We start from the raw sequence: 12,758 nt of genomic DNA, 5'->3' as shown, positions 1-12,758 counted from the left end.
CAGGACCTCATTTATGCACGGCCCCATCCGGCCTTATTTCCTCTCACCTCTTGTTTATATGAAGCTGCAGCCCTGACTCATACCAAAGAGATGCTTATTTTTCTACTTTTGTAAACAGTAAGGAATTGGAAAACAAAAAAAGAAGAGCCAACTACCAATTTTCAGGAGGTTGAGAGAACAGAGAAATATGTTAAACAGCAGCAGGGCTGCAATAAGCAAAATGCAGGCTCTGGCAAACTGAAGGACAATCCAGTTTCTTCAACACATACATTCAAGGAAAGAGGAAGGTAGGGCCCCTATACTCCCTAGGGACAGTCTACAGAGGAACGCTGTCTTAAACACCTCCACAATTGCCATGTGGAGACCATATTAGGGACCTGATGCAAACAAACTTTAAAATACGGATTTATAAGACAAATGGACATGGGGACACTGACTGGATATTGGTCGCTAGGAAGGAATTGTTATAAAAATTTAGATGTGATAATGGTATTGCGTTTTAAAAGTCCTTGTCTTTTAGATACACATCCTGAAATATTCCCAAATGAAATAGATGCCTGGAATTTTGCTTCAGAGGAATTTAGGAGTGGGGAAATGGACAGGAGGAAACCAGGCTGGTAACTGTCGAACCACTGGAGCTGGGTTCCATGTACGTGAAGGTTCGTTATATTCCTTTTGAAAACGCAAATGGTTTAAAAAGGAGCAAATGGGGAAAAAATGTGGTTTAAGGAAGATAATAGCATCAGGGACCCAGCCCCTTCCAGCTACTGACCCAGAGTCTTCTTCACTTGGCGTCTGCCTCAGTCTCACATGGCTGCTCCATTCCAGCCAGCACAACCACTCCAGCCAGGAAGGAGGATGGGGTGGGAAGAAGGGAAGGCCTCGTCTTAGAAGCCACACAAAGCACTTTTTCCATCCCAGGGACCAGACATAGTCATATGACCACGCCTGGCTGCAGGAGAGGCTGGGAAAGGCAGTTTTTATTCAGGCTGTCTAAAAATCAGGGTTTCCATTACCCAGGGAGAAGGGGTAAGTGAAGATCGGGGTTCAATCCGGTGTCTACCACAACTCTCATCCCTCTGAGATTGGTACAGGCATGTGGGTGCCACAGATCGGCGCTCGGAGCTGGCAGCAGAGCTAATGGTCTCCAGCTGGTAGGCCTGATGATGTTTAAATATGCTTGTCATTTACATATACAATTGAAGCAATCTGCTCCAAGTCTCCGCTCCGCTTTGGATGCAGAAGTGTCTGACTGCCTTTGCTCTCCCAGGCGGGGTGTTCTCTAGGAAGCTGCTGTCCCCTGGCAGCCAAAATGGCGGGTGTCATTTCCTATGCTATAGCTAAAACCAAACCCAGCATCTGGTCCTTGGTCTGGCCCGAGGCCTGGATATCTGTTCAGCCCGTGCATGAAATGGAGAAACCTGTTTTCAGTCTCTTCCCCAACAGCTAAGCCGCCTTGTGGGGGCCAGCCCAGCAGTGATCAGCATCGTGGCCACAGAGGCCCTGCTGGTCCATAAAGCGAGAATGTCCCAAACCACAGCTGCTCTTACGGGACCCTTACAATTTTTGCCAAATGTTCTGCTGACTCAACCCTCATTTTAAAACACACTTGAAATTGATTTTTAAAGGAATCTATCATTGCTGTAAACAGAAAAGCAGTATGGCCTGCCCTAAAAAGAAGGTAACTGAAAACCTAGCTAAGATTCTGCCAAAGCCGCTGAGCCTGACACCTGCTTTCTCTTTGTTAAAGACAAGCTAGCTTTCAACTGACTTCCTTGGGGCATCGAAATGGATTGGAAGAATTGAAAATGAAATTAATTGTTTTCATAACATCCTTCAATGTTATTTAATGCCTGTCAGTCACTACCAACAGCCATTTCTCGTAGAGTGTGCAGTCCCACTGCTGGGAAACAGGCTGAACTCTGTCTACCTGCTTCTCTAGCTGTACAATGGGGACCATACCACCTTACAAGAGTACTGAGACTACTACCCGAGCTTGTGCATGTAAAGTTTCAGCATATAAAGTGCCTGGCTCACAGTGGAAGCACTCAAATGCTGGCTATTGTCAGTTTCATTGAGAAAATGTCATTAAGGAACTAAATATGACTTCAGGAAAAAAAGTTTGGGCAAATCAAACTTCAAAGCAGGAAGGTGGACATAAAACCACAAACACTTTATTTAATAATGGAAGACACTTTATTATAATTTTTTAAATCATCTCTCAACATTTCAACTCTTGGTAGAAATCAAATGCAAAACATCTTCACTTTTAAATTAGCATATATTTATCTCAGTCACAGCAACCTCATACAGTACGATACACACCGAGGAGGAGCATGGTCAGAGCACTTCCTTTTCCAGCCCATGACACGGTATTTCCTTGATGATACGTACACTGGACTCTCTCCTAGGACGAGTCAGTCGTTCCTGCTTTCGTCCACTATGTATAAGTTACGTGGCATCACAGTTGGTTAAAAGGGTTACAATAGTGCTGGAGCGATCTGGAAAGGGAAAGCTAGAAAACTAGAGCTCTCAGGAGGGACAGGCATTGACACTTCTGAAATGTGAAAAGGAAGAACATGAAAGATGAATGCCCAGAATGGGGTGGTCTCAGTAATAAAGTCAGTTGAAATTTCTCTTTACATACACGTTGGATATCTACAGGAATCTACTTGATATATAAAAAAAGAGCCATAGAAGATTTGAAAAACCTTAAAATCACTCAACTGAGTTGGAAGAACATCAACAAACTCACAGTGGCCTCAGGATTCAGCTAGATTTCAATTTGTTCAAGAGCTGAATACTTCCTTCCACCGACCGGAAAACCTGCCGCATGTAAATTCCTGTAACATTCTGTACATCGCAAACACTTATGGCTAAAATATATTATTAGTTCACAAGGAAGCAGTTTTATTTTCAAACTCTTGCCCCACTCCTGCTCTGCACCCCAAAAGGAAAATCCAGGGCTCAGTCATTCACATGAGGAGTCATGGGGGCCTTCGGGTTTGGAAGCGCTTAGGCTCAGCTGAGAATCTCAGGCGACATCTGTCTGATGGGCACACGCCAACTCCTGCCCACCTTTAGTGCAAAAAGATCGCAAATGCTGCAGAGTCCCGGAAACAGGCGAAGAGAAGAGGATTGAGATGGGAATCCCGAATGAGTTTCCTTCTGAAACGAGACTCAGGAAGTTTGGAGTGCAAGGTCCACACTTGGCAAGTGGCAAACACCGGGCTGTGGGTCCACAGCTGAGGTTCCTGACTCGTCGCGAGGTTATCACAGTCTGTAACCCCCGAAGTGCACGCTGGAGGTAGGTGTATAGATTTATTGTAGGGAAGACAGTGGCTCTCCACCAACGCAGATCCTCTGCCCCCACACTCTCCGCTCTACCCTGGGGCTGGGGCGAGTGGAGGCCACGACATGGGAGGGCACGAGCCCCTCCCCTGGAAGACTAAAGGACTCGGGGCATTTTTATAAATAGCTACATAATGTCTTTAACCACTTTGAAACACACAGCAAGTTGAATATTTATTTAAAAATAAATCTCAAAAATATCTATTTACAGTACAGTAAGAGGGGCGTGTGCAAACAACAGAAAGGGGGAAGTCAGACCTGCTGTGGAAGGTCCACACTTCAATGCGCTGGGGCAAAGTTTACAAACATGGGCTGAGCTGAGCAGTGGTGGCAACGTGATGACCTTCAGCTCGTACTGGACTCAGTTCACCTGTGAAACCTGGAGAGCGGGGGAGTCAGGGCCAGGGAGTCCAGGAAGGGTTCCTTGTATTTGGGGCGCAGGCAGCGAAGGGCTGAGCCACTGGAAGAGGCCCAGTGTGGCAGGAGGGCTCATTTCACAAGCCAACAGGCCTCAAGCTCGCTGCCCCAGGTGGGCATGTGCAGGTGACCTGGAGGGCCCTTCCTAGTCCAAGGTGGCTTGGCGGTGGGAGGGGGAGGTTGGCAAGAGTCCCAGAGCTAGAAATCCTCTTTTAAAATAACAAAAACCAACGGAAGAGGGAGTGGAGAGATTAGCAAAAATGAATCTGAACGGAAGTGCCACCCTCTCCCTTCTCAGGTGACAAAGCAGCCATCGGTTGAAATAACTGAGTCACTAAGTGAACTCCCCGGTGGTGCAGCCGACCCACAATCCCTGGCGGCGACATGGTCAAGTCAGGTTTCTGCTTCCCAGATGAACGCATGAACACTTCTTCCCCATGAAACCAGAAAGGTCAGTGGTGTAGCCCTTGGAGCAGGGAGGTGCAAGGTCCAGTCTATCTGTATACCAGATGGGAGTACGGGGCCGACTTGTAGTTCAGCTGGGTGTTGGGCATGAACTTGTGCAGCTCACTCTTTTTGCAGCAGGGGTCGTAATGATAGGCCGCGAGGCAGGCATCGCAGGAAACTTTTGAACACTGGGTGCAGGTGTTGGTGGCACCTGGGCGATTACAGAAGCCACAGCGGGAGCTGGCTGTGGCCGAGGGCTTGGGTTTTGGGTGGAGATGCGCCAGCCGGTCGAGGCCCTGGGCGTGGCCTGCATACTTCTCCCTCAGAGCCGATCCTTGGGCCAGGCTGTCGTGGGCGGGGGCCTTGCTGGGGAAGGCGCTGGCCTTGGAGGCCGGGGAACAGGCGAGCAGGCTGTCGCAGCGCTGGCAGATGGAGGAACTGCAGGACAGGCCGCAGTTTTGGCACTTGGATAGGGCGGACTCTTTGGCGGGGGGTGAGCGCTTGTGGTAGACGGGGTGGGAATCGTTTCTGACCAGCCACACGTCCGGCCGCAGGGCATCCTGCCTGCGGTACGTGGCCCTGGCTTCCGCGTCTGTGTACAGATCCACGTCATCCTGAGTGGAGAAGTACGTGCCGCGCAGCAGGCCAAGGCCATTGCTGGGGGAGGAGGATGGAAGATCATCTGGGCTGCCATGGGGGGAGCTGGACATGGTCAGGAGAGAGGCGGACGGGCGGATGATCTCGTCCTTGAGGTCGTCCCCCACGTCTGCGGCCACGGGCTCCTTCCGCAGGCTCAACGAGGTCTTCAGGGGTGGCTTCCGGCTCTCCCAGTAGCTGTCGTAGGCATCCACGGACCTCGAGGGCTTGGTCACGCGTGGCTTGTAGTAGTCCTTGGCTGCCCGCTCGCTGGCCGACTTCTGGAGAGCCACACGGGCCATCGAGGCTGTGAGATGCTCCCGGCCCTCAGCCCGCCGCCGCAGGGCGTCCGAGCAGCCACGCACGTCCTCGGCACTGCTCTTGCGCTCGTTCACCACGTCCAGCTCAGAATAGCCCTTGTCCTTGACATGTGAGTGGATTTCCAGCATCTGCTCACACTCCACCTTGGCCAGAAAGAGTTCAAAGGAGACCATTTTCACCTGAATGGTCTCCACGAATTCCTTGAGCTTGTATGCAGTCCCCAACTCGGGCACATAGCCCATGTAATTCAGGATGGTTCGGATGTCCTCTTCCAGTAACGTGGACTTGACATAGTAAACGAAGGGGCCCGTGTAGGTCTAGAATGGGGAGGGGGGAGGGTCAGAAAAAGAGGCGGAACTGTCTCTCTGAGACACAAGAAAGGCTGCCTCAAAGCCCAGTACATCCAAGTCTGAGCTGGAGCGCGGGAAAAGCAGAAAGGGAACGGAATGATCTCACAGCTTCTCACTACAGAAGGCAGTAGCTCAGCTACTGGTGAGGGAAATGACACATCGCTCCTTTCTTAAGCACAGGGAACAAAGCCATTAGCTTTCTACGTGGGGCGCAGCAGTTCTGCTCCCTATGGGGAGGAGGAGGGCAAACTCGATAAAGAAGGGATCGGATCAGAGGCTGGAGCCTGATGAGCACTGAGAATATTCCTTTCTGGCATTTCTACGAAGGTCTGAAGAAATATGTCAGGCTTAAGAGCCTGGCTCGATGGGAACCCTCCTGAGCGATCGCTGCCTTCAGAATGGTTCCGAATTCTCTCTCAAATCCAGCCTCCTCACTCCTCCTCTGTGCTATGCCCAGACATGTGAGGCAGCCTCCTAACTGCTCTCCCCGCCCTCCTCTTGTCCCTCGATAGTCCACTGCCCAAACCAGCCAGAAGGATTCTCTTCACATGTGAACGGATGCCGGCACTGCCTCGCTTCCAGCCCACGTAGGAAAAATCCAAGTCCTCTAACCCGTTCCAAGGCCCTGCACCACCAGGGGGCTGCCTGCCTTTCCACCCTCCCAGTTGCAGATGTGAGCTGCCAGGGGCGGGGACCCAGTTAAGAGACTACACGGACAGGCAGGCAAGGTGGGGAGTCCTGGGGGTAATTGTGGTCATTATCTCACAGGAGGTGGGGAGCATGGGCGAGTGTACGGGCAGGGAAGGGATGAGATCAGACAGGCACGAGCCTTCTCGAGAGGGACCGGAAGGGGCAAGAAAGCAGAAGGGAGACCAATGTGGAGGCGCCTGCTTAGACCTTACCTTGATGCTTCTGAATTCCTTCTTCCATGGGTAGAGGAAGAGGTTGACGCCCACCGTCTCCAGCACGCTGAAGGCACAGTGCAGAGCCCGCAGGCTGGAGGCGCTCAGCGTGCGCAGGGAGCTCTCCACCACCTCGTAGAACTGGATCAGCCGGAACCGGTACAAGGGGTCCACCTTGTGCAGGCTGAGCAAGGTGGAGGCCGCCACCCGCAGGGACTCATCACTGCCAGGCCGCTGCTTGCCGGGGGTGGTGTCCACTTGGCCCTCATGGAACTGCACATACTTCCGAAATAAGTCATCCTTGTATTTTGTATCCATTGAACTGGGCTTCCCCATCCGATCCAGGGACAGGGGCACCTTATCTCCTCCACGGCTCGTGGGGCAGAAGCAGGGCCATTGCTAAAAGCTCTGCCATCATGCGCACCTGGACCAGCGGAGTGCTCTGGAAGGGGGAGAGCAAGCAGCACATCATCCCTGGAAATGGTCCACACAGCAGCTGTGGCTGCCAGGCCAAACAGAACGCAGAACTGGCCTGAGGTACGCAAGCACCTCCAGCCCTGGGCCCCGTTCTGCTCATTCACTCACCACATTTACTGAACGTGTACTATGTGCAAGGTCATCGTGGACACGAGACGGGTAAGGTCCCTGACGTTGTTGAGCTCACAAGTGAAAAATATGGCTGGGGCACCTAACCTGCTTTTGTGGGGAGAAGCATTTTCAAAAGACCCAAGACAGTGACAGTGAGACCTGAAGCATGAGGAGTGTGCCAGGCAAAGAGGTGGGGCGAGGGTGTAACACGAGGCCTCAGCGGGGAGATAAGAACCGAGTGCTTACTACGCGCCAGGTGCTTACCGTACTAAAGCCTTCCTGCGTCTCAAACCTTACGAGATAGGGACTGTGTTATCCCCACCTACAGATGTTAAAACTGAAACACAGAGACCGTAAGAAACTTGCCGAAAGTTACAGAACTCTTCAGAAGCCGAGATCAGAGCCCTGGCAGTCTGGCTCCAAAGTCCATGCCCTTCCCCACCACACCCTGCCTTCCGAAGGCAGGAAGGAGCTTGGCTGTGAACACGAAGCAGCCTGCAGGGGGGCTGAAGCCATGAGAGGAGGGGAGCGAGCCGAGATGAAGCACAGGCGCGGCAGCATCCCGCCCCCAAGGCCTCAGAGAGCATGTTCACAAGGGTGAAGCACCTGCCTGAGGAGTTCAAAGCCCGGGGAAGAGGGACATGATGTATTTGTGGTTGGAAAGAGACCACGCTGGCGGCTGGCCCCTGCAGAGTGCTTTTATTCACCTCTGATGGCCTGCATTCCCCTTCGCCTTAAGAGCAGGTTACAGTTCCGCTGGGAGAAGATCGGAGGTTCCGAGCTGGGACACAGAGGATTTATATACTCTCGCTGTCTGCGTGGCCACCCGTTACTAGGACATATACAGATCCGGCGGTATTCTGACGCCACAGTGCGGGCAGCGGGAGCCAATGGGCTTCACAATGGGAAGGATGTTACCAGGAGGGCAGACAACAAAGCACAGGGGCGACACACCGATTCCGAAGCCAGGCTGCCTGCACCTCTGGGGTACTGGGGATAACTCACCTCTCTGGGCTTCAGTCTTCTCATCGGAAAATGGGGGTTAATAATAGTACCTAGTTGGTGGAAGATGGTCTGCTATCAGCAGGCAAAGCTCTTCCCAGAGTGCTGGCTCTGGGAAGCCCTTGGTAGACAAGCAGCCATTCCTGGTGTCTGAGGATGCTAGCCCCGCCCCCACCAAGCACTCTCGGGAAGGGAAGAGGACAGCGGGACAAACATCTGACTGCATTTTCACTCGCCTGTCCTGACCACAGGCGCATGGCTGCGGGGACCCTGACCCCATTACTCAGTAAGGTAACCACAGCACGGGGACAGGGTATGTGCTTCCTAAGTGCCTGCTAACTGACTGTAGCAGGCTCCTGCTGGCAGTGGGGGATGGCAAGGGACCGACAAAGAAGCTGCAGTGGGATGGGACGGACCTGCGCAGTCCTTGAGCAGATGTGAGTTCAGCTCAGGAAGTCCTACAGGCCTACATGCCTGGCAACTATCCTGAGGTCAACAAAATCAACCACCTTTCAATGAGGCACGAAGGCTCGACATGGTCAGACCGCTGCTCACCTCATAGCAGTCTGTCCCTTCCCTGTAAGCGCCACCCACATGGACCTTTCTTTCTGTCTGTTCCTCAGACACGCCAAGCTCATTTCCATCTCAGCACCTTCGCACACGTTGCTCCTTCTGCATGTTCTTCCTGATTCTTCCCACTGCTGGCTCACCCCCTTCAGGCCTCAGCCCAAATGCCATCCCTCAGCGGCCCTCCCTGACAGCCCCAGCCCAGTAACTCCCACCTTCTGTCCCTCCCTATCCAGTGATCCTGGGGTAATCACCATCTAAAACTATCAACATTATTAATTTACTGGCTTCCTCTCTTTGTCTCCCCCCCATTACACAGTGCGCTCCCCAAAGGCGAGGACTACATCTGTTTCGTTCACCACGATGCCTACCTACCACAGAGCCCGGCCCTTAGTAGGCATTTCATACAACAAGTGAAATGAACGATGCAAAGGATGTAAGCTTCATGACGCCACTCCTTTAGTTTCTCATTTAGCTCCCCCAAGAATCCTGGCTGATGAGAGAGAGAGAGAGAGAGGAGAGAGAGAGACAGAGAGAGAGAGAGAGAGAGAGAGAGAAGGAACAGAGGCTCCATGACATGCTCTAAGTAGCTCAGGGTTAGTAAAAGGGGGATTCCAAGCCTGGCCTTGTGACTTGGCATCTGTGTTCCTCCCACCGCCCCACGATTCCCACCCAGGTTCACAAGTATGTATGCACCATCTACTTTGTGCCAGGCCCTGGACTGGGTGCACTGGGGGGTATGGGGTGGTAAGAGCAGTAAGGGACAGTTGAGAAGACATAACCCTTCCCTCAATTCTAGTTGAAAGAGCTTACTGTCTAGCATCAAAGCACGTATGTTCTCTTAAAAAATAAAACCATATTGCAGCCTGGGAGAAGACATCACTGTCCTTGCTAAGAAAAACCCACACGCATTTACCACGTTGTATTTCTCTAAGCGAGGCTTCCATCCTGCCTCTGGCCCGCAAGGACTATTTTTTGATACACCTGAAAACAATTGACACAGAAGGCCATCAAGCCTCCTAAACACTGTTGTGAGTTTGCGCCAAGGAAATCACCCTCGAGCCCCATGGAGACTGACTTTTTTTTTTTTTTTTACAAAGTCAGCCACCCTCCAGCTCAGCGGCTGCCACTCTGTAATCAAACCACAGTCCACATCCTTGTTTGTTGCTGGCAAACAATAAACAAGGGGAAGGGATCCAAACAGCCCAGTTGGTGTTCAAAATCCTAAAGTCAAGGATGGGAAACCTATCCAAAAAGAATCTTGAATCAACCTAGACAGGTGAAAGAAAATGAATGCTAAAAGATAATTAAGGAAAGAGAAGGAAACTAACAATTATTGAGGTCCATGTGCTAAGCATTGGGCTTTCCATTTCAACTCCATCATCCCATTTAATCCTCACAACACTAACAGAAAACCAAGGCTCGGTCGTTAACCTGCCCAACAGAGCTTCAAAGAGTCAGAACTGCAATTTGAACTTGGGTTGGCCGGCCCTGAGGTCTGTGCTTTTTCCCATTTATCTCACTCATTTATTGTTACAGTTAGTACCATTCACGGAGGGATTAGTACTTTAGTACAGGGCCCTCTGCTGAGGCTCGATGAAAATCAATGAAATCAACACAACAGTCTCAAGTGTACAGAGGAAACTGAGGCTCGCAGAGGTCCAAAGTCACAAGGTTAGGAAAAAGTGGATCTGAGATCTGAACCTTGGTCTGATGCCAAAACCCTGACTCAAGCTCTGGGCTGCGCTGCTTTTAAGCAAAGCTGCCCTGCTGTATCTGCTGGACAGCTCTACTCGAAAGGGCTCAGCTAAGCTAGGAGGCCCCATGAGCAGAGTTAAGTTCCAAAAATTCCTGTAATAGCAAAATTCACATCTTCCCACACAAAATGAGGCTGGAAGAGCCACAAAGCTCTATGATGTAAGCTCAAGGGCCAAGGAAAGAAGCTGGCCAGAGACCGGCCAGTGGTGAAGCAGCTGACATCATCCGTCCTGAATACATTTTCTGAGAATACAGGCTGCATTATAGCTGGTCATAGCTGGTGTCTTTTCAGAGCACAGAACCAGCAATTTATTCCCAGTACTCTGCAAGAACCCAAACACGCTCACTGCAAACACAGCGTGCTTACAGGAGACCAGACAGCTCAGTGACAGAGCTGTTAATTTCTCCAGGCAACCCAAGGACTGGAAAGCCAAGACGTGCCAGTCGGGCAGGAAAAAAATGGCACTGTGAACATTCCTAACGGAGTCAGGCACGTGCCCAGAGCCAACAGGCCTGGTCAGCACTTCCCGCACCCACAATCTGGGCCCCCTTTCCAAAGTAAATCGATGAAGAGATAGATATTGCACTCAGGGAGGGGGTGGCTTTTTAACAATTTCTTTAAACACCTCAGAGGAAAGCTGTATCTGTTTAAAACCCCACTGAATGGAACTGACATGATTCTGGGTAGCAAAGCATTGGCTTGGCTTTACCTCAGCTGGCCCATTCAAGCAGAAATGTTCCCCAAGCAGCATCTGAAGGCGCCCCCTCCCTGCACAGGCAGGAGCTATTTTGGTCCCAGCACTGCCCCAGTCCACAGGTTTACAGATCCCCGGTCTAGCTGCAGCGGGCTCCGAGTTCCTTCAGCCCCCAAACAGCAGCGGGGAGGGGGGACGGGGGGGGGCGGGGAGCAGTTCAGCCCCCTCCACCCCCGCACCCCACTCCTTTGCACTCATTCCAAGCCCCAGGCTCCGGAGACACAATCAAGGCACCTTGCACGGGCTGTGAAACACCAGAGGGTCCCCGCCCCCCAACCAGATTCCGGAGAAATGCAGAGATAGGCCTTCCAAACCTCTGAAAATAACCTCGGCGGTGCTGCAATTGGGCTTCCCTGGCGGCGGCTGCCTCTCCGAGGGGCTCTGCACGAAGCAGTTTTCCCTCCCCGCGGGGGACAGAAGCTAGCGGCTATTCCCTGCCCGGTGATTCCCACAGCCTCCGAGGGCCACGTCAGGTGTGAGAAACACCCTGGACCCAAACTCGGGCACTCCCCACGGCGCTGGGAATGAACTAACAGAAGCTATCACTTACGGCACGGCTGCTGTGTGCCAGAGCCTGGACTCGACACGCGTTCTCTCGCTTGGCCCCCACTACGGTCCTAGCAAGCGGCTTCACGCCATCTAACTAACTGATTAGACAACTGAGGCTCACCAGATGAAATGACTTGTCCAAGGTCACACCGCGAGTACAAACCCAGGTCTGCCGCCAAGAGCGGGGCTGGGGACCACGATGTGCTAACTGCCTCTCGATGGCATCGGGGCGTCCTCCTGCTTGGTCAGTCTCCGAAAAGGGGGTGTTCCTCCTGAGCTGCCCTGAACCACCTATGGCCGGTCCTAGGTGTCTGCGAGGCAGTCCTTGGGGGAGGAGGGCTCCAGAGGGCAAGCTGGGACCCCGGGGCGCCGAAAATGCGAGCCCGCCAGTCCTCCCGGACGGCCCGAGGAGACCCCGCTCCCCAGCCGCCGAGCCCCGCCGCGTCGGGCGCCCCCTCCACCCGGGGAAGCCCCAGAGGCCGTTCCGCCCGCGGCCGCCCACACTCACCTCGGCACTGCAGCGGAAGACGCCCCGGCCGAGGGTAGCAAGAAGGAGCCGCGGCGGCCGCCAGAGCCGAGCCCGGCTGGGCTCCCCCGCTCCAGCCGGCTGTAGAGGACCGAGACCAGTACTCCCGAGCCAGCGGCGACCCGGAAACACTCCGACAGGAAGTGACGTCCATCGGAGGCGGGCCCAAAAGGAGGCCGGGCCGCGGCTGCGCTCTGGGCCGAGGAAAAGCCGAGGCCCAAGGGCAGCGGAGGAAGAAGCAGGAGGACGAACAAACACAGAAGCTGCAGAATCCCACTTTGAGCATTAAAGGGACGCTGTCCGGGCTGGGGCTAGGACCCGGAAATAAAAAGGCCGGAAGTGACGCACGCCAACAGCCCCGGAATGGCAGCTAGCCGCGTTGTCATGGGAACCGGTCAGGAGTTGAGCGGTGGAGTCTCAGAACCGCTAGCACAGGCTGAGAGCCTCTGGTCTCTAACTCCCGAACTTGGCCATGGTGGGGATGATCCCCGAGCTGCGCTTCCGACTGCGCCTGGGCGGGAGCTAACATTGAATCCCTCGCTACTTTTTTACAGGCGGAAATACCGAGGCTTAAAGAAAGCAAGAGATG

At 53.0% G+C, this 12,758-nt stretch overlaps 1 protein-coding gene across 1 annotated transcript; it reads right to left on the bottom strand.

Annotated features, from left to right (window-relative positions):
- Window positions 1-3,512: 3,512 nt before the first annotated feature.
- Window positions 3,513-12,304, bottom strand: SPATA2 (spermatogenesis associated 2). Its single transcript, XM_081034360.1, has 3 exons — window positions 12,152-12,304; window positions 6,425-6,866; window positions 3,513-5,489 (listed from the first exon to the last, which is right to left on the bottom strand). The coding sequence occupies exons 2-3, from the start codon at window positions 6,758-6,760 to the stop codon at window positions 4,263-4,265; spliced, it is 1,563 nt and encodes a 520-aa protein (XP_080890486.1). The 5' UTR covers window positions 6,761-6,866; window positions 12,152-12,304; the 3' UTR covers window positions 3,513-4,262.
- Between the last annotated feature and the right edge of the window lie 454 nt (window positions 12,305-12,758).

This window comes from Rhinolophus hipposideros (genome assembly GCF_964194185.1).
Source record: "Rhinolophus hipposideros genome assembly, chromosome: 22".
In the NCBI taxonomy this organism is placed as follows: Eukaryota; Metazoa; Chordata; class Mammalia; order Chiroptera; family Rhinolophidae; genus Rhinolophus; species Rhinolophus hipposideros.
The sequence above is the reverse complement of the archived record's forward strand: the minus strand, read 5'-3'. Positions and strand labels throughout refer to the sequence as shown.

Excerpts from the sequence above, each read along its gene's own strand:
- SPATA2 (XM_081034360.1), bottom strand. The coding sequence starts at position 6,760 with ATGGGGAAGCCCAGTTCAATGGATACAAAATACAAGGATGACTTATTT. Across the intron at positions 5,490-6,424 it reads AGGAATTCAGAAGCATCAAG|ACCTACACGGGCCCCTTCGT; the intron begins GTAAGGTCTAAG and ends TCCCCATTCTAG.